The 21141-nt window shown below is 40.0% G+C and overlaps 1 protein-coding gene across 2 annotated transcripts in view; it reads right to left on the bottom strand.

Moving 5' to 3' along the window:
- Window positions 1–17715, bottom strand: part of avl9 (AVL9 homolog (S. cerevisiase)) — a 38192-nt gene extending 20477 nt beyond the window's left edge. For both annotated transcript variants that reach the window (XM_007900867.2, XM_042332232.1), the window contains exons 1-7: window positions 17592–17715; window positions 7791–7911; window positions 6526–6611; window positions 4745–4816; window positions 3521–3610; window positions 1820–1886; window positions 358–398 (exon numbers count right to left, since the gene is read on the bottom strand). In XM_007900867.2, coding sequence (XP_007899058.2) covers window positions 358–398; window positions 1820–1886; window positions 3521–3610; window positions 4745–4816; window positions 6526–6611; window positions 7791–7911; window positions 17592–17675 — 561 coding nt within the window. In that variant the 5' untranslated portion in view covers window positions 17676–17715. The remainder of the gene's footprint in view (window positions 1–357; window positions 399–1819; window positions 1887–3520; window positions 3611–4744; window positions 4817–6525; window positions 6612–7790; window positions 7912–17591) is intronic.
- Window positions 17716–21141: the final 3426 nt, after the last annotated feature.

The raw sequence follows: 21141 nt of genomic DNA, 5'->3' as shown, positions 1-21141 counted from the left end.
AAGAGTGCATTCCATTCCACACATAGGGAAATTTCCACATGTAGGTGGAATACATAAAGGGAACTTTGGTTTGGATACTCTTTATGCACTATGATGGGTGTCCACATATATCGGACATCTTGCTGAGCAGGTGGACTGAAACACAGTTTCGGCGAAGATATACAAATAAGACCATTTCAAGTTTTATTTCCTTTAATCAAGTTTTTTTTCCCTTTTATATGTTGTCTTACGATGTGTAAGATAAGCACCTTAATGTCCGTTTCTCACATCATATCATGAAATTCTACGGTCAGAATACTCTTAACTAAAAAGCAAAATAAATCCAGTTCAACAAATAATGGAAACCAGTTACTGTACCTTGTGTCTTAAATGAAGAATTAGGTCTCGTGGAGACAGACCTAATGAATTTTCAAAAAAATCAAATTTATATGATGCTTTGACAACGCTGGCCTACTTTATGCCTCACCTCCCCCCCCCCCCCCCCCCAACACACACACACACACTCCATCCCCCACACCTGGCAAACAAGTCTTTTGAACTTTGCCCACACCATCTGGAAATCTCTTGAAAACCGTTTGCCTCGCCCCTTTCCTCTCAGCTTTCAAATCCCGCCTGAAGATCTTACTCTTGGACTATGCTTTCGGCTACTTATGTCCGCCCACCCCATTCAGCTTGAGCTCCCACTCAGTCTTTGTAAAGCACTTTGAGATATTCTCCTAATGTAAAAGAGGCGATGATAGATGTAAATTTTGTGGTGCTTGAATTCAGTTTTTCCAATAAAGACAACATACATGATAACCTCCTACTGCTCTCTCTACTTTCATATGATGAATGAAATATAGTCACACAATCAGTGGTAGTAAATTTCCAATTGTATTGTAAGTGATGGTAAATGCCAAATTTCATGTAAGATTGTTAGAACATGCTCTCCCAAATTGGACAACCTAATGCTGATCAACAATCCCAATTGACTGATCAGGTACAGTTACAGCAAAATCAGTGTAGAGTAGCACAAAGTATTGCTACCTGTAACTTTGTCAGGTGGCAAAAGAGCTTTCAGCTTGTATGTCCCACACCAATTTAATGGATTAAAAACATGCTTAAAAATGTGATCTGTGCACAGCAATTTACTGTAAGTAATCTAAAGCCCTATCCCAACATGATTAGTAATGTACATTGGGAAGCACACTTCCACATGCGCGGGCATTGTTCAGANTTTTTTTCCAAATCTTGAAAACCTCTACAAACTGCAGACAGAACCATTGCTAGTCCTTTTTTTCAAAAATAATAAAATCTCATCCAACATCCACAATTTGAATTTTTTTTAGAAATCATCCTAGGGACACTTGGAATGATTGTTGCTGAGATCAAACATCATTTATAGGTTCAGGGTGATCAATAGTTTAAAAATAACCTTAACCTTAAAAATATCAGCTGACATGGGAGCATCTCCCATATACCACCTGGATAAGTCCAGGTCAAAAACATAATCCTTTGAAGACTTGATGTGGATGGTGCCATGCATGTTAACTGAGTTGCATTTTGCTAGTTCTGGTTTAAAAAAACAAGCATCATTTCAGCAGAATCTATATTCTTCTTCTGAGGTACAAGATAGTAGATAAACACACAATTGAATTCCATCTCTCAATAATATAACTATCCTGAAACCATCTAAATGAAAAGTGTAGGAAGAGGCCCATGCACCTTCTGAAGAATACTGATTTCCTAACATTAAATAACATTTATTGCTAAATTACATTTGTAAACTTGTTTCTTGCGTCAAGGGAAGTTATATGTAATGTGATTTTAATCCACTTACCCAAGCAAGCCTGGGATCCTTCCAATGCATTTCCTCCTAAAGAGCCATTCATGTGGTCATAAAGTTCCTAGTTCAATATTGGAAAAACATTTTGAGTCTGTTAGAACAGGTGAATAAGCAATATAGGTTTTTTTTAAATAACTGTATTACGTGCTCTGATAAGAGTAATAAAGCTTGATTTTAATATATTGTCAATACAAACTGCCTTGCAAGTTAGAAAATTGCATGTTTAACTGGGTGTATCAAAAAAACTAAAATAAATTATTATTAAACAGTTTCATTTATTTACAAATGAATGGCATTCATTATTAATAAGCCAATAAAGAAAAATCTTTCAAGATCTCGTTACTGCCTAACAGTTAACCTTCATTCTTCAAGAGCCAGATGTTACTCCAACTGATGATCAAAAAAAAATCTTTCTAAAGGAAAGCACCTCCCATGGTGTAGGATAAACTCAGGTTACATGGGGGCAGGGGAGAAAGGAATAAGATTTACAAATGTACCTCAGAAATTTGGAGCACTGGTGAGGTTTAATAATAATCCTTGCATTGATATAGCACCTAATCAGGTCGTCAAGATGTCTCAAAAAGCGCTTCACAGAATATACTGTAAAATGAATTGGCTGTATATTTTATTGACGAAACACGGCAATAAATACGATCATTGTATTTGACGTAGCTCTCATCACATCAAAACTTCTCACAAGTTTTTGTAAAGCATAGTAGCTATTTTTAGATGAAATTGAGTTATGTCATTTTTCAATAACTGCAATCAGACTGAAAACATTTAATGGGCTGGTTGGTCTGATTCAGCTTATGTAGGAGAGTTACCACTTGAAAAATAAAGCAAACACTATTCTACAAAGAATATTTTGTGTTCATATGCTATTAAGACCAAAACGAAGCACAGCTGTAGTATCATTTTACTCAGGTTTTTAAACATCAAAGAGAAAGAATGCTTGTATGAGAAGTAATTTTCTAGATCTTTGCTGAATACAATCAACACAGATTAGGCCTTCGAAGTATGAACCAGAAAGGTAGAATAGTCTGCCCTCTAGAAGATCATACGTTAGTATCAGACAGAATATTTAAGACTAAGCTCAAAAGAAAGCCTTAACTGAATCTGTTTGTAATTTGTATAGCACCTTTCACATCAGGATATCAAGGTCTTAAGGTGGGTTTTGAAGATGGAAGGGCGAGGCAGAGGTTCTCCGGAATGGAGCTTCAGAGAGCTGCGGCAGAATTACTTTCAAACAAATACTTTACAGTGGCAAAACAGGAGAGTGAAAATCTAATTTGATGAGATGTCCATAACATTAATAACCAATGCTTAAAGCCTGGACCCATCTTGTTTCTTTAAGACAATAAAGAAAACCTAAAGAGAATTAAAAACAAATTATAACAGACTCAAATGCTAAGACTTCCCACCAATGTGGGAAGCTGAAAAGGGGGAAAATATCACATGACACCTGAGAGGGGCATACATACCTTTAATATTGTTTAGAAGAGAGACACAGTAATTGGACACCCTGACATCACAGATGCTCAAAGCTTCTTAAAAGCATACTGTTTTCAAGATTATTCGTATTAGTAACCTGGTTCACGCTAGTGGTTTGTGAAGGATATGAATGAAGAGTACTGAAAACTGTAGAAAACAAGTCAAAGGGGTTTGTTATGGAGATTAAAAATAAGAAAATCTCACCTTCAGAATAGAAATTTGTGAGAAATCTTTCTCTTCAAAGTAAGCATGCGTGATAAGTTGCAATTTTGCTTGAAGTAATCCATAGAGCGGCTAACAAAAGCAAAACACAAAACTTTAATGTTTAAGAGAATTAACAGTTATTTGTATAAACTGATTGAGCACAAGTAATACCTTCTCAGTCACTGCATTAATCAATAGACTGTACTATAATACATTTTTATTTAAGAATAACTTACATTCATATAATGCTCTTTACCCAGGCTAGCGTCTTGAAGAGCCTTGCAGTTGAGCCATTAAGTTTAATTTGGACTCAAAATCATATTGAAAGTGAGAGATAACAACAAACTGGACTATTGCTTAGCATTACAATCTTGCATCTACCCATCTGTCATTTAAAGTACAGTGAACTGTTATGTTATAACAGTTACAGTTATGTTATATAGATAACGAGAAATCATCTTTAGTAAAAATGGAAAGAGGTGGTAAGATGCATTACACATCAGTATACAAGATATAAAACTTTTCAACCTTTTTGTATATCGTGCACGTTGACACTAACAATGAAAAACAAAAAGTCCCTGAAATTGTATGAAACTTTGTTTTATGTTTAATATAAACATGAGGTAACTTCTGTAAAATGCTCTTTAAGTTAGTGATTGACAAGCAAGATTCTCAGCTTCTAGAAAACAAATGTAATCAATTCCGACATTACAATAAACAGTACAAAGTTGGCTAAAATTTTCAAAAATAGAAAGTGGGACATAGGTTTGTACTCAATTAGCGATAGCACTGAGGTTCTGATCTCAAGTTACATGTTATTGTGGAAAGCTCCCACAAAGATTAGAGAGGTTGCAATGAAGACCAGATACTTCCCCAGAAGAAAAGGAGGGAAGAACTGGAAGACGTTTTTCCATCAAGTAGCTGTTTGGTACCCCTTAATGGCAGCTCAGTGCAGCTATGCCAAAGGCCTGAGGAACCATCCTCACCACAGCTCAGAGGGAAAAAAGGCTTGTACCAACATGAACATGTGGCAAATGACTACCACTGGATGAAAAAAAGCAACCTAAAATGTTCACAAATTACCATCTTGGAGAAAGCACATGAAATGGGAAACATGCTTAGAGACGTTAAATAAAATAGCACCTGAGTATTTCAAATCATCAAGTTTTCACCCATATACAGTAAAAGTAGTTTTAAAAATATTTGGGAAAAGAACATTCTTACCAAACTACTGAGGACACAAACACTCTTCTGAACAGTTTCTCTTGTGACATCTGCCTGTCGAACCTTGAGTGCCTAAAATTCAGATTTCAGTTTTAATACAATATACATTTATGTATGCCTTCACATCGGGAGGACAACCTAAAACGCATTCACAGTGCTGGATCCCAAGTTAGGGGTGAGAGCTGAAGGGGGTGAGGAGGGGAAAGATAAAGGATAGAGCAGTCAAAGTTTGTTTAAAATGTGCCTTTTACAGAAGTATGTGTTTAGTATCAGATGTTTATTTGACATCAATAATCCCACATACGAAACAATACACTATCTGTTTAGCAATTTAATGCATTAAAGTATCAAAACATTGGATCATGGAGTGATAAATCAATTGTACTCTGCACACAGCAATTCCCCAAATTCAGACAAATATGGGATACTATCTGGCAGAGGTGATTTGAAGGGAATGGGAAAAGGAAACCAAATAAACAGGGATAAGAAAGTATTGCCTACCAGATAGGACCTTCATTCTCCAAATAAAATGTTTGGAATAGATTAGATATGACCACTCTCACGGGAATTTCCAGCCCTGGAAATGCTCATGGGAATGGATGACTGAGCTGGTTTCCTGCATGCTCGTGCACAGTAAGCCTGCCAGTCCATGCTAGAACCAACATCGGCAAAGAGTTCATGACCCGAAGTGCACGCCTCATACATACACAGGCTGGTCATAATACAAGGTCTAATTTTATAGACTGAAGCCATTGCATACAACAGGATAACCTGTAATTAGATTTAATATTTACAGAGAAACCCAGAAATTTTCAACACAGAAGGTAATTTGTCCCTTTGTCTGATCCATTCCCAATCTCGGGTTTTCAAGTCAACCCTTTTACCAACACACTCTCCAGCTCCTTCCCCACATCCCCCAATTTTACAACACTCAGGAGCCACCCTCCGTGAAGAAATTCCCTCCAACCCTGCCTTACAGTTCCAACTCTCATTCCTGAGACTATGCCCCTTGTCATTGACTCCAACTGAAGGAAAGGATTCTCCCAACCCCATTTACTGTCATGGCCCTCCCCCAGAATTGTAAAAATCTCTAAATAACTTCCTAATCTTGTGTGCTCCACAACAAAAGCTCCAACCCATCCAGCCTCTTCCCACACATATGCCAGTTCCTGTAAATCTGCAAACATTAACATTTTGATCTCGTCTGCATTGATGTGTGACAGCCAAGTGATTCCAGTAATACCAGAAAACTAAAATTTACAGTGCCATTTTTTAAAAAAAAGTTATATGTGAAATTTGAAAAATATTTCATAAAATGGAGTGATGAAGCAGAAAATGTCAGACACCTTTTGTCAAGGTTATTTGTGAAAAGGATGTGCCACGTTTTCATAGTTTGGCTCTAAGTTGGAGAGATAAGAAACCTGAGTGAGTGGATTTTTGGGACCTGCTTGACGACATTCCAAGCAGTCTTTTTGAAAGGAGCCCTTACATGTCAATTGGCTAAGTAGAAACAGAAATGAAAATAGAATTAGTGAAATGGGCTACTCTGACAGACAGGTATTTAGTAAATACTTCAGGATGGCCCAAGGACAGGCCAAAGCAAAGTTGCAACCCCAGAAGCAAAATCTAAGATAATGTTGATTCAGCCAGAAAGCTGTGCAGAAATAGATCTCCTTTAGGTCTATAGTGGCCGACTACTTAGCCAATGTTACCACCATAGATTTATTTTGTGAAAATGTGATTCAATGGTTTGAGCTCCATCTCACTAAAGGCAAACTAACCTTAGCTTCAATCTGTCGGTAGCAGGAAATGCCGTAAACTGTCCTCCGATTTGCACTCCTTGGAGGCAAGTGAAAATATATTGTATCTGAATGAAATGCAAAATACAAAGCAAATACATTTGTAAATTACAGAACAAAGCCAGACTGGGTTGAAAAATTCTTATATGTGAAGGTGAAAAGTATTATTTGGAAATATAAACCTGAAACCAAAATAGCTTCCAAAAAGGAAATACAGCACAAGTTACCCTAGTCTAATATCTTTACCGGAAATAAATTGAAATTAAACCAACAAAAGATAAATTGGGTGATTCAATCAAGGCACAAAAACTTGACCGCTAGTCTCGTTTGGTAGTTACAGAGAATGGGAATTCACACTGGACCTCCCTGGGACTTTCATCTCCAGAGATGGGCTGTAGAAGTTTTTCCAAACCATTTTCTTCTGCTTTCCTAGTATTTACAAAATCTAGTAACAGAACATCTGGTAAAAATGGAATAGTAGGGTATGTTTTTTTTTTAAAAAAGGGACAATATGTTTTAGGATATTCTTACATTGCTCCTTGTGGATGATATAAATTTGTACTCTAGTACTTAAGTAAATGAATTCATTTTCAGATTTAAGTAACTCTTGGATAGGAAGACTATTGATTCTCGGTTGCTGGGCAGGTACATCTGCAACTCATTCAAGCTCAAGAAGGGGTAAAGATTTCCAATAGAATTTATCAGTGTGTGCAGTTAGTGCCAGGCAACGATGAAGGAATGATGGTGTTTTCACTGATGGGCTGTGGAGATGCGAAGTAAGGTCAGGACTACCAATAATAATAAACAATAATAATAATACTTGAATTTGATATAGCGCCTTATCACGTCATTGAGACTTCTCAAAGCACTTTACAAAATATATTGTGAAGTGAATTGACTGCATTTTGTGGGAGAACACGGGAGTCAATTGTGCACAGCAGTGTCCCACAAACAGTCATGGAGTGAGTAATTTTTTTTGGAGGGATTATTAGTCCTGGAAAGCGATCCACCAATCGACTAACAACTAGGTTCCTACTTATTGCTAGGCAAACAAAGGTGTGAGGAGTAAGGAAACCCACCTAAGATTTTGTCTCGCACAGGAATCAAACCCGAGTGCTCTTGCATGCAAGACGATCGCACTAACTACTATGCTACGGGAAACTACTCTGCTATAGGGGAACTAAAGAGAAAAGCAGAAGTAAAATTAATACTGAAATTAGGCCCAGGTTTACCTCTGTCTAACTTACCTTCCTGATAGTTGTGGGCTCCATCTGGGAGAGCCAGAAATGGTAAGTATTTCCATTCCTCGGGCAAGCTGTGGCTGTCATGCCCTTCCTCTGGAACTAATGGGGGATATGAAAATTCAACCTGAAGTTACAAGAAGAAAGAAAATATTGAGCATGAGCAGCATATAATAAAGTTGTATTGTACACAGTTTGCAGGAAACAGTTTACAACATTTAAACCAGAGTTCTCATATCCTAAACATTTCTACTGGGATCAGGGAATCATCCCACTCAGCTCCTGTTAACCCTGCAAGCCAAACCCTAATGGGCAGCGTGGTCTTAGTTGGACAAAGAGCTGGAAAGCTTGCCAGACAGTAATATCAATGGCGAGCTATGCGGTTTTAGACATCAGCAGTACCACGATACACACACTGGGGTCTCCAAGCCTTGGCCCAGGCAAATCTGCACCCAATACTTTCCGCAATTAGGTAAGCAGGATAATAATACTCGCATTTGACAAAGCGCATTATCACATCTTCAAGACTCTCAAAGCGATTCACAGAATATACTATAAAGTGAATTGACTGTATTTTGTGGGCGCAATGCGGCAGCCAATTGCACACAGCAGCATCCCACAGACAGTCGTGGACTGAGTGACCAAATTATTATTATAATTTTTTTTGAAGGGATTATTACCCCCAGAAAAGCAATCTGCCAATCAACTAAAAATGAGTTCCTGTTTAATGCAAGATAAACAGAGGCGTGTGGAGTAAGGAAACATGCCTAAAGTTTCCCACTGCCCAGGAATAAAACCCAGATGCTCTCCCTTGCGACGCAAGTCCTCAAACCACTGAGCTACAGGACTTCACCAGGGAAAGAGGGCGCATTATATCCCAAAAATCTAACTCTGGAATTTCCATGTGTTAGCAGGATGCGTGGAATTCTGTTTGGTTTGGATACTCTTAAGCACGCTGATGATTTCTGTCATGTGTCAGACACCCGGCTGACCAAAAAAAAACATTTCTGCAAAGTTAGAATATGTAAAATATTTCAGTAAGCGTCGTTTCATATTTTGAATTCCATCTTGCAACAGTTAAATAAATTGGATTTTGTTAAACCACAAGATACATCATGTTCCTTCTATACGGAAAAGAGAAACAGAAAATATTATGGAAGCTTCAGTCAGTGAAGAAACCACAGTACAATAATGGGAAATAAGGTATGCCAATAGAAAGGTGCAGCCGCACTTTTTCTGCGGAATTCGCTATAAACATCCCCTGCAGCAACAAACCCCCTATCAATGTAGATTCTGGCCCGTGGGCCACTCGCTGTTTATCCGGCGTCACTATGGGTGGAGCGGTTTCGGATGCGCATGGGTGTTGTGGCGCAAGCGGCAAATGGGCTTCACTCGGAGACCACGTTGTTGTGATTGTTTGTGTACTTGTGTGATTGTAAGTGTCTGTGTGTGTCTCTCTATGTGTTTGTGAGTGAGTGTCTGTCTCTCTATGTGACTGTGTCTGTGTGTTTCCATGAGTTTGTGAGTGTGTTTCTTGAGTTTGTGAGTGTTTCTATGTGTTTGAGTGTATGTGTCTGTGTCTCTCTCTGTCTGTGAGTGTCTGTCTCTCTCTCTCTGTCTGTCTCTCTAGGGTATCTGTGTCTGTGTGCAGTGCCAGTCCTGAGAGGCAGGAGGTGGTGAGCTCCTGTAGCCTCACCGGTTGCCGCTCAAAAGGGCCACCCAGTTTATGTTAAAGAATTAATATTTCTTTTACAACAATCTAATATGCTTTATTTCCTTATGTTTAGCTTTTATCAATAAAGTGAAAAAATGTAGGTGGGCAGTAAAATGTCAAAAATTTCCCGGGTAACTTCCCACAAATCTCCCTGCAATTTTTGGCAAATGTTTCCACACTTATCTGTTGGTCCAGGAAATAAGTATGTAGATTATACATTAATTTTTAAAAAATAGGGTACTTGATGAATGCTTTTAAAAGTTACATTGTCTGTATAATGATTCATTATGTTTTGTTTTGATGTTAGCCTGGCTCAGTGGTAGCATCTCGCCTGAGACAAAGCCGCTGAAACCCTAGTCCATGCCTTTGTCACCTCTCGGCTGGACTACTCTAACGCCCTCCTCGCCGGTCTCCCATCCACTACCATCCATAAAATCCAGATCATTCAAAACTCTACCGCCCGCATTCTCACCCGCACCAAACTCCGCTCCCCGATTGCTCCAGTCCTTGCCAGACTGCACTGGCTGCCGGTCCCAGAGAGGATCGACTTCAAGATCCTCACCCTCGTATTCAAATCCCTCCACTCCTCTGCACCCCCTATCTCTCTGACCTCCTCTCTCCTCAAAACAGTACCATTGCCTTTGTTCCTCCGGGTCTGGCCTCCTCCTCGTCCCCCGAGTCCTCTGCTCCACACTCGGCGGCCGTGCCTTCAGCCACTATTCCCCGAGGCTCTGGAACTCACTTCCTCACTCCCTTTGCCTCGCTCCCTCTCTTCCTATTTTCAGGTCTCTGCTGAAGACCTTTCTCTTCGACCGCGCCTTTGGTCACCTTCCTCCCCTGGCTTGGCCCCGGGATCCGTTACTGTAAAGCGCTCTGAGACGCCGTCCAGCGTGGAGGGCGCTATATAAATCCAAGTTATTGTCATTGTTGTTGCAAAGCTCCATAGAAGGACTTTTCAGTCACTCTAGGCTGTCACTTCAATGTTGTGCTAAGGGAGCCACTACACTACTGGAGGTGCTGTCCTTTGGATGAGACATTAAACCTAGGTCCTGTCTTCCTGTTCAGGTTAAAAGTCCCATGGAACTTCTCAAAACGAGAAGGCAGTTTCTCCTCGTATCCTGGCCAACAATCCTTCAGTTAAAACTGATCATTCACTTTATGGGTATTTGTGGGACATTGTTGTGCGCAACAGTGGCAGCTGCCTTTACCTGCAAAATACAGTCACTACACAGTTTTATAGCCGTGATTACCCGGTGTAAACTTTAATGAAGACCTGAAGGGAGACAGAAGGGTATGGGAGGGAGTAAAGAGTAAGTAAGGGGAAACTCATATGGAGTATTAACAATGACATGTACTCTTTGGGCCAACTGACCTGTTTCCGTGCTGTAGTCTACGTAAATTACTGTAAATCCTGTAGAGGACTTTTTAGATGTCTTCCCAATGTGAAAGGCGTAATATCAAACACAAGGATTCCCACAGAACTCTGCAGGATCAGCATTCAAGCAATATTGGATTTTCATTTGCAATCAAATTCAATTATGCATAACCTCAATAATAACGAAAATGTACATCCTGAAACTTGTCCAAAATGTTCCTTCTATTTACTTATACTACATGCTGATCTTTCAATGCAATTTATCTTCTCTTCATTCGATGAATTTGTTTTAAATGTTGCAGTATTGTGCAAGCTCATATTCCTAATAACACTTCAAAAAATATTATCCTCCTTGGTCTTCCCTTCTTCCTATAATCTACCATCATGACGCCAACACCTGATTCCAGTCTGGTGAGGAATCACAGCTTCCTTTCAAGATCACTTGTGAGAATAATCTATCGAAATCCAATTTGTGGCCTACATTCTAGGGTTTGTTTTGAAATATCAGAAATTATGGACCTTTTTCATCATGATAAACCTAGTTCAGATGTCTGATGGCAGATGGTTTTACAGTAAGTAAGCTTTACAGCACTGGAGACAGCCAGAACCAGTGATATGCATCTCTGTAGCTGGAAAGGGTTCACAACATTCGAGTTCTTTAAAGCAAATGTCAGAAGTACTGAACATGAGTTGCCAGAATTAAGGGTTCAGTCGAGAGAGAGAGAGCATGAGGGAGAGGGGGTAAGATGGAGAAACAGTGAGTGAGGAAGAGCACAGAGAAACTTATGCAAGTTTGACAACTCATAAGTCATATGAATTGTATGGTCCCAAATTATACGAATTATGTGAGGGTTACTGTAAGGATTGAAAGCAAGGTCATGCAAGAGTGAAATTGTGTTTTCCATTCAAGAATGAATGTATAAATTCCACTGTAAATTTACCCAGGTAAAATTAAATCTGGACCCAAGTGGAAGTTCTCCCGACAGATCTGTGACAATCCCAAATAGTATATGGATATGGTTTATTGTAAGATAATTCTTTAAATTAACAATGACTTCTAATTCATCAAAAATACGTTAAAATACAAGGCATCTTCAATGAAACTTGTCACAAGTCAATTTGCCTACGGAAATGTAATATTGAAGGGAATTTTGTTTTAGAATTAATCCTTTAAATAATTTTTACTTATAACCTTGTCAACTAAATGCAAAAATAATCACATTCCAGCAAATATCCCATGTGCTGTATTACAGAAAAGCAAAGTAGCTCTACTTGGCTTCAGGAAACAAATTGTTCCGGCTTTTCATTTGTTTGAAACCACAGTATGAACACTTCAAATTACGATAACTGTTATAGTCATCTTTGAAATGACATATATTTGAGTTGGGAAAATCTACAATAGGATGTGTATTCACCCTTTCAAATTATCAATGCCCTTACTGTGTACCAAAATCTTTCAAAAAAATCATGGGAAAGCTGCTTGGGTGGTTGTGAAAAAACGATGTTGGTTCTAGCCCAACATTTAGGGGAACAGATGTTACCTTTAAAACACAAATGCAGAATAAAATTACATTCTTTTTAATTTAAAATAAATTCACAGTAAAATCCTAAAATATTAATGAGGCCATCAGAAACTGACAGAAACAAAGGAAAGCACCTTATCAAAGACTTTGGGAAACTCTTCGACTGGCAGCTGCTGTCATTATAAAATGAAACAGAATAAAAATAGGAACTAATATGGTACTCCCCAGATGCTGCAATCTCAGGGCTGAGCTAAATATTTAATTCCTCCTGCTCTAATAAGCATATGGCCTATTTGCTGGTTTATTGTACAGACTGTACTGCAGTGCTACCAGGAATGGCATCATTAATTCACAACTTATAAATCAGACAGCTTGTTGCTGTCATGGCAGTTGTTCAGAGCAAGTCTTCCTCTTGCATTTTTTTTCCCTTTAACTAAACACGGTAACTTTAGTTAGGTTAATGTCGAAATGATCCACTAAACTCTGAAACCAAGGGTATTCCATACAGTGGGCACTGAAAAAAAAGTTAAACCAAAACCTGTTCCTTTTTGAGGACCAAAGGACATAAGTTACTTGACGGAAAATTAATTCCCAGCACAGAATGCTCGACAGCACATCATGTGAGAAACACAATAACTTAATTATTGTAGTAAGAGAAGTAAAATTGTGTTTTCAACAAAGCGATCACAAAGGCAAGATCCTGGAGCTAGTCCAAAGGGCCTCAACTTCCTTTTTCAAACACTGCACTGTTAGTCATCTGACTCTTGACAGAGCACCAATAGTTCAAGTACACATTTCAATTACAGAAATACAAATTTCAGAAAGTGCCTTTCAGAAAGTTCACGGCTTATCTCAAAAGTTTGTATTGTGTATTTCAATTACATCAATACAAATTCTGAAAATGTCTTAGTGTTCAGTGCTGAACTCTAAACTTGATAATAAATTGTGTAAATACTTAATATTTTGGTTCTTGGGAAAATATTGGGAGTAAAGTACAGTAGTAAAATATTGTTTCAATGCTTCATTTCAATGCTTTCTTTAAAGTTTAAAAGGATGAGGAAGAACATAAAGTGGATCCTGTTGAGGACAAACATTTGTATTTCAAATAACAAACAACAAAACAACAACAATCCTTGCATTTGATATATCAGATAATTATAAAATTTGCTTCTGTTTAAATCTGAAATTTGGGGCGCCTCCATCACAAAACATGGGAGCGGAGTGGCCACTGAAACACGTCAACAGCAATGCAGTTTTCCAGCAGATGGTAAAGATAGGATCTAACATACCAAAAACAGATTGTTGCCTTACAGGAGAAAACCCCCACAAGGCAAATCTTCCAATATCAACACTGGCCATAACTATTATTATTACATCATAAAAACATCCATATTTATGTTTCACAATTCAATCCTCAAAGGAGCACAGCATTACTCTGTGCTGAGCACTTCGAGACACTACCCCGTTTGAAGGGCGCTGTAGAAATGCAAGTTGTTGTTGCAGAATTTGGATAGTAGAAGTAGAGCATTCTTCTCTATTGACATTAGATGCCTATCACAAACTTTACCAAACTCTTCTGAATGAAATCGGATTGTAGAATGTGCATCACACTGGCTGCACTTCAATGTGTTCTCTTAACATGTTTCAATACTATTTTCACCAATTAAAATACAACTCTCATTAAAAAATGTCATTCTACCAAAAAGAATACTGAATTAACTAGAACGTAATCAATTTAAATTCCAACCCACTTCATGACTGTTGCATCAGCCTTCATTGACAAATATGGTTGAATTATCAAGTTAAGAAAATATCCATAGTTTGTGATTTGTTTCCACGTGCTGCATGTATTTTTTTTTGCTCAGGACCACTATCTCTCTCTTTCACACACACACACACACACATTTAGGATCTGATACACATTAAGATCATATAATTATTGTTGCCCCGTTACAGAGGTGATGCAATCTATGAGATTTGTGTTGCCTCCGAGTCAAAAGATTGTGGGTTGAAGCCCTCTTTCAGGACTTTGAACACATAGTCCAGGCAGACACTCCAATGCAGTGGTCGATCCTATATTATCGGAGGTGCCATCCTTCGGCTGAGACATTATACCAAGGTCCCATGTGTTCGTTCAGGTGTATGTTATTGATCTCAGTGTTCTGACCAACAATTCCCAAGATAACATTGGTCTTTAATTTCATAGAATCATAGAATTATAAGCACAGAAGTAGGCCATTCAGCTCATCTTGTCTGTGCAAGCTCTTTGAAAAGACCTATCCAATTCAATCCCACTCCCCCACTCTTTCTCCATAGCCCTGCAAAATAGGTCTGTTTCTGCAAATTGGCTACTCTGTTCAACTACAAATACAGTCACTACAGTTTACAATAAATCCTGTAAAGTACTTTGAGATGTTTTGACAGCATAATCTATGCCAATGCTGTATTAAATGCAATTATTTTATTAAAGTAATCATAATTTTGTCGACGCTGCCAGACTAAATACTTTCAGCTAAAATCTGTAACTCAGAGACAGCATTTGACATCTCATTGGTTTAATTGCAAAAGAGCAAACTTTATAAAATATAAAATGTATTCATTTTGTAAAGTATTAGGGTTGCAAAACAATCCAGTATGTAAACAAATTCCATAAAAAATAGTTCACTATTTACTATACAAAGAACTTTACAGAATTCTTTAAATTATGCTGTAACAATGCAGCAACTATTCCTGGCAAAACATCCCCCTCATCTCAAGCAGTCTATCCCCCACCCGCAGGTATTTCTAATTTCCACCACTATTCAGTTACAGTGTATGATTCCAACAACCGACAGAAGACACCTGCTGACCATCTGCCATTGTGCGTAATGTATACAAAGCAAAGTCCTTTTATTACTCATTTATGCTTATAAAAAAAATTAGCAGTATCCTACTTGAGTTAGGAGTTGACTTCATAGCAACAACAAAATTACATTTGTATAGCGCCTATCATGTCAGGAGGACGTCCCAAACATACAAAGTTCCACAAAGGTACGCCACCTACATATGGAAATTTCCCTGTGTCTGTAATGGAATGTACACTCTGCCCCTGGAGGGATGTACTCTCCTCACCTAATTTCAGAGAATATTAGGCACACAACGGTGAGAGTTAAGGCTTGAGACCCCAGAGCATGCGCTGCAGTTCTGCTGGAGTTTATCCAGCTCAAGGTACATAGCTTGCCATTGAGAACCCTAAAAGTCTAAAATCGACCCATTGGGACCCACTGTCTGGCACTTTTCCTACTGCTTGTCCAACTACAATACTTCAGGGTGGGAGGGGAGATATTGCTTTTAATTAATTAAATTAAAAAAACTTTTCACCTTTATTAAAGTGTAATTCGCATAGCTGCTTACATCTATATCAGCTCTCCCACTAATCATTTTAAATTGTTTTGACTCCATCTTTCACAATGAATGCAGGTTTTGGTCTGGAAACTTCTTACAAAACAGGAACATAGAAACACGAGTGGGCCATTCAGCTCCTCAAGCCTGTTCCGCCACTCTATTCGATCGTGGCTGATCTGTACCGCAACTCCAATTTTGCAGAAGGCCTTTCGACCATATGATGTAATCTATTCCAAAGGCTCACCCTAAAGTCTTCCCATGTCCACGTCAAGCATTTTTTTTGAATGATTCCAATGGCCTGGCACCTACGTCTCTTAGTAACCTTTTACCTGCCGTGTAAAGGATTACTTCCTGGTGTCTGCCCTGAATTGACCTTCATAACACTGAACTCAAAAAAAACTAATCTTGACACCAGGCTCTTTAACATTAAACAACAAATTGTTGTTGGTGCTGGTCAGCAGAGCTCTCTTCAACCCTGGTTGGACTGTTTTTGGAGCAGGAAATGTAAATCATCTTTCCTGCTCTAAAATCACTCTAGCTACAAGTGATGGAGAATTGCTCAGTGGTATAAATGAGGCTTGGTTACGTGGGGAATCAATTACAGTAATAAAACTCCTGATATTTGTGTAGTCACTTGTTATCATATTTTTTTGGAAGTACAGAGCTTGAACTAGCGAAAAAACAAATCAACATGGACTTGATAGCTGGTTAAGGATTAATTCTGAGTAATGAAGGCGAATATCTTGTAGCAGGAAATTATAGCTTGAGGTTCAGATTTTCATATAAAAAATCAGAATACAACAGACAATAGATCATAGTGAAAAGAACGATGTGCACAAGTAAAGCTGGAATATCCGAATAACTAACAAAAATGAATTTTTATTCCAGTCATTACTAGCCTGGTTATTCCCTCCCCCCCTTAATAACCAACTCTTTAAAATATAGTTTCTTTCCATTTTTGAGCATCTCAAAACTAATGGGGTAGAAGAAGACACAATTCGCACCTCGTCCACTTGCATTATTTTGAACAAACGGATGACACTATACTGACACCTGACAGGGCTAGAATGAATTTGATGCTCCTTTTAACATTTGGCTTTGTTTCAATCCAAAACAAACACCACGGTGCCAAATTCAAAATGGCAAGGCCGATCCCAAAAACTAGAAGTAGAGATAACACGCCATTCCAGCAGAACAAAAAACTCAAGCAGTTTATAACCATTGAATACCTGAAACACAAGATTAGATTACTGACTGGAAACGACCGCGGGATGCATCTTAATTTTGACCATAGCGTACAAAAGATTCCGTACAGCTTCAGGAGAAATGATTGAACTGCTTCGGTTGTGTTTTTATGCCGACAAGGACCGCTGTTGCCGACGGCGGCAGCGAGCACAGGCTGAGATGGCGATCACAGTGCAAGACTAACTGTTATATAAAGATTACAGGGCCAATCCAGAGGCTGCTTCCAATCCATTCTCGGGAATTTCTATTATCTGCCAAATATGTTGGGACAAATTATACACAGGTCCACCAGAGAGCTGCCCAAAACACAGGTATCTCCTGAGAGAAAAACATTCTATTGACATCGGACTGACCGGTGACTTATTGATAAATCGCCTTCGGTTTCTCTGCAATACAATGATCTCCAAAAAAAAAAAATGTTTGGGAGTTATGTGTTTCGTTTGGACATCTCACAGCCCCGACTTGGAGCTTAAATGCCCCGTTTGGCTTCCAATGTTCTCCCACTCCCCCCAACACCTCTCACCCCCTCCTCCTCCTGTCGCCCCCTCAGCCCCTCCTCCTCTCACCTGACAGCCCTTCTTGTGGTGGAAGCCCACCACCACGATGTGCAGCACCACCCCTCCTGCCGCCCCCTCGCCGCCCGACTCCATCCCCAGCCTCAGTCCGCGGCTCGCGCTCGCACAGACTTCCGCCTCGGCCCGACAGCGACGTCATTGGCGGCGTCAGCGCGCACACGTTCCCTGTCTCCCCGGCAACGCGGTGACGTCGCTGCTCACCAGACCATCGAAAATTCAGTCGAATGGTCAGTGAGTGAGTCACTCAGCTGTCAATCAGCGAGTCAGTCAGTTAGTCAGTCAGTTAGTTAGTCAGCGAGTCAGTCAGTTAGTCAGTCAGTCAGCGAGTCAGTCAGTTAGTCAGCTCGTCAATCAGTCAATCAGCTAGTCACTCAGTCAATCAGCTAGTCAATCAGTCAATCAGCTAGTCAATCAGTCAATCAGCTAGTCACTCAGTCAATCAGCTAGTCACTCAGTCAATCAGCTAGTCACTCAGTCAATCAGCTAGTTAATCAGTGAATCAGCTAGTCAATCAGTCAATCAGCTAGTCACTCAGTCAATCAGCTAGTCACTCAGTCAATCAGCTAGTCACTCAGTCAATCAGCTAGTCACTCAGTCAATCAGCTAGTCACTCAGTCAATCAGCTAGTCAATCAGTCAATCAGCTAGTCACTCAGTCAATCAGCTAGTCACTCAGTCACTCAGCTAGTCACTCAGTCAATCAGCTAGTCAATCAGTCACTCAGTCAATCAGCTAGTCACTCAGTCACTCAGCTAGTCACTCAGTCAATCAGCTAGTCACTCAGTCAATCAGCTAGTCACTCAGTCAATCAGCTAGTCACTCAGTCAATCAGCTAGTCAATCAGTCAATCAGCTAGTCACTCAGTCAATCAGCTAGTCACTCAGTCACTCAGCTAGTCACTCAGTCAATCAGCTAGTCAATCAGTCACTCAGTCAATCAGCTAGTCACTCAGTCACTCAGCTAGTCAGTCAGTCACGCGGTCAATCAGCTAGTCAATCAGTCAATCAGCTAGTCAATCAGTCAATCAGCTAGTCACTCAGTCAATCAGCTAGTCAATCAGTCACTCAGTCAATCAGCTAGTCAATCAGTCAATCAGCTAGTCAATCAGTCAATCAGCTAGTCACTCAGTCAATCAGCTAGTCAATCAGTCACTCAGTCAATCAGCTCGTCAATCAGTCACTCAGCTAGTCAATCAGTCACTCAGCTAGTCAATCAGTGAATCAGCTGGTCAATCAGTCAATCAGCTAGTCAATCAGTCACTCAGCTAGTCAGTCAGTCACTCAGTCAATCAGCTAGTCAATCAGTCAATCAGCTAGTCAATCAGTCAATCAGCTCATCAATCAGTCAATCAGCTAGTCACTCAGTCAATCAGCTAGTCAATCAGTCACTCAGTCAATCAGCTAGTCAGTCAGTCACTCAGCTTGTCAATCAGTCACTCAGTCACTCAGCTAGTCAATCAGTCAATCAGCTAGTCAATCAGCTAGTCAATCATTCAATCAGCTAGTCAATCAGTCACTCAGTCAATCAGCTAGTCAATCAGTCACTCAGCTAGTCAATCAGTCACTCAGCTAGTCAATCAGTCACTCAGTCAATCAGCTAGTCAATCAGTCACTCAGCTAGTCAATCAGTCACTCAGTCAATCAGCTAGTCAATCAGTCAATCAGCTCATCAATCAGTCAATCAGCTGGTCAATCAGTCAATCAGCTAGTCAATCAGTCACTCAGCCAGTCAGTAAGTCAGCTAGTCGGTCAGTCAATCAGCTAGTCAATCAGTCAATCAGCTAGTCAATCAGTCAATCAGCTAGTCAATCAGTCAATCAGCTCATCAATCAGTCAATCAGCTAGTCACTCAGTCAATCAGCTAGTCAATCAGTCACTCAGTCAATCAGCTAGTCAATCAGTCACTCAGCTAGTCAATCAGTCACTCAGTCACTCAGCTAGTCAATCAGTCACTCAGTCAATCAGCTAGTCAATCAGTCAATCAGCTAGTTAATCAGTGAATCAGCTAGTCAATCAGTCAATCAGCTAGTCAATCAGTTAATCAGCTAGTCAATCAGTCAATCAGCTAGTCAATCAGTCAATCAGCTAGTCAATCAGTCAATCAGCTAGTCAATCAGCTAGTCAATCAGTCACTCAGTCAATCAGCTAGTCAATCAGTCACTCAGCCAGTCAGTCAGTCAGCTAGTCGGTCAGTCAATCAGCTAGTCAATCAATGAATCAGCTAGTCAATCAGTCAATCAGCTAGTCAATCAGTGAATCAGCTAGTCAATCAGTCAATCAGCTAGTCAATTAGTCAATCAGCTCATCAATCAGTCAATCAGCTAGTCACTCAGTCAATCAGCTAGTCAATCGGTCACTCAGCTAGTCAATCAGTCACTCAGTCAATCAGCTAGTCAATCAGTCAATCAGCTAGTCAATCAGTCACTCAGCTAGTCAATCAGTCAATCAGCTAGTCAATCAGTCAATCAGCTAGTCAATCAGTCACTCAGCTAGTCAATCAGCTAGTCAGTCAGTCAATGAGCTAATCAGTCAGTCAATCAGCTAGTCAGTCAGTCAGTGAGCTTGCCAGATAGTCAGTCAATCTGCTAGTGAAGGAGTTCGTCAGACACACAGTCAGATATTGTAAGTCAATGAGCTGGTCAGCCAGAGAACCAGTCAGTTAGTCAGGCAATATGGCAGTCATAAGTTATTTAATATAACAATCAGTCAGTGAACAACAACAAGATTACACTTGTATAGCACCTTTCATGTCGGGAGAATGTCCCAAGGCGCTGGACAGCGTACAGCATTTCAGACTCGAGCTGGGATCAGGGGGGTGAAGGGAGGGAAGGGGGCTGAGCAATGGCATGGTCGAAGAGGAGGTTCTTGAGGCAGGACTTGAAGGAGGCTAAGGAAGGGGCGAGGCGGAGTGACTGGGGGATGGAATTCCAGAGGTTGGGGGCAGAGTGGCTGAAGGCTGTCCCGCCAATGGTGGGGCAGGTGGGTCGGGGGACGTGGAGCAGGCCAGAGCCGGCTGAGTGGAGGGAGTGGGCAGGTTGGTAGGGGGTTAGGAGCTCACAGAGACAGGGTGGGGCGAGGCTATGGAGGGCTTTGTAGGTGAGGACCAGGATCCTCTGAAGGATATGGGAGGAGGGGGGCGAGAATGGGGGAGATGGGGTCACAGAGTTTGGTGCGGGAGGGGACACCATTCAATAGGACAGCCAGTCATTAAAACAGCTGGCCAATGAGTTAGTCAATCAATAGGACATCCAATTAATAAGTTAGTCAGTGAATGAGTTGGTCAGCGAGCCAGCCAGTAAATTAATTAAAGTCAATATTGTAACTGAGTTGAACACAAAAGCCTTATATTTAAAATGTTTCTCCTGCAACTTTTTTGCTGGGAATATTGCCTGACTTAATTAAGCTCCTGAGAGGTAAAGACCAGATTCCTGTGTCACAGTACTTCCTTTGGCACAATTCCAAGAAGCATTAGGTGGCAAACTTCAAAAAGCAGATTAGGTTTTCTCTGGCACTTTAACGTAAATGTGGGTTTAATGGATTTTA

The sequence above is a fragment of the Callorhinchus milii genome, unplaced genomic scaffold (genome assembly GCF_018977255.1).
Source record: "Callorhinchus milii isolate IMCB2004 unplaced genomic scaffold, IMCB_Cmil_1.0 Scaffold2, whole genome shotgun sequence".
Taxonomy (NCBI): Eukaryota; Metazoa; Chordata; class Chondrichthyes; order Chimaeriformes; family Callorhinchidae; genus Callorhinchus; species Callorhinchus milii.
This window is presented reverse-complemented; position numbering and strand designations above follow the sequence as displayed.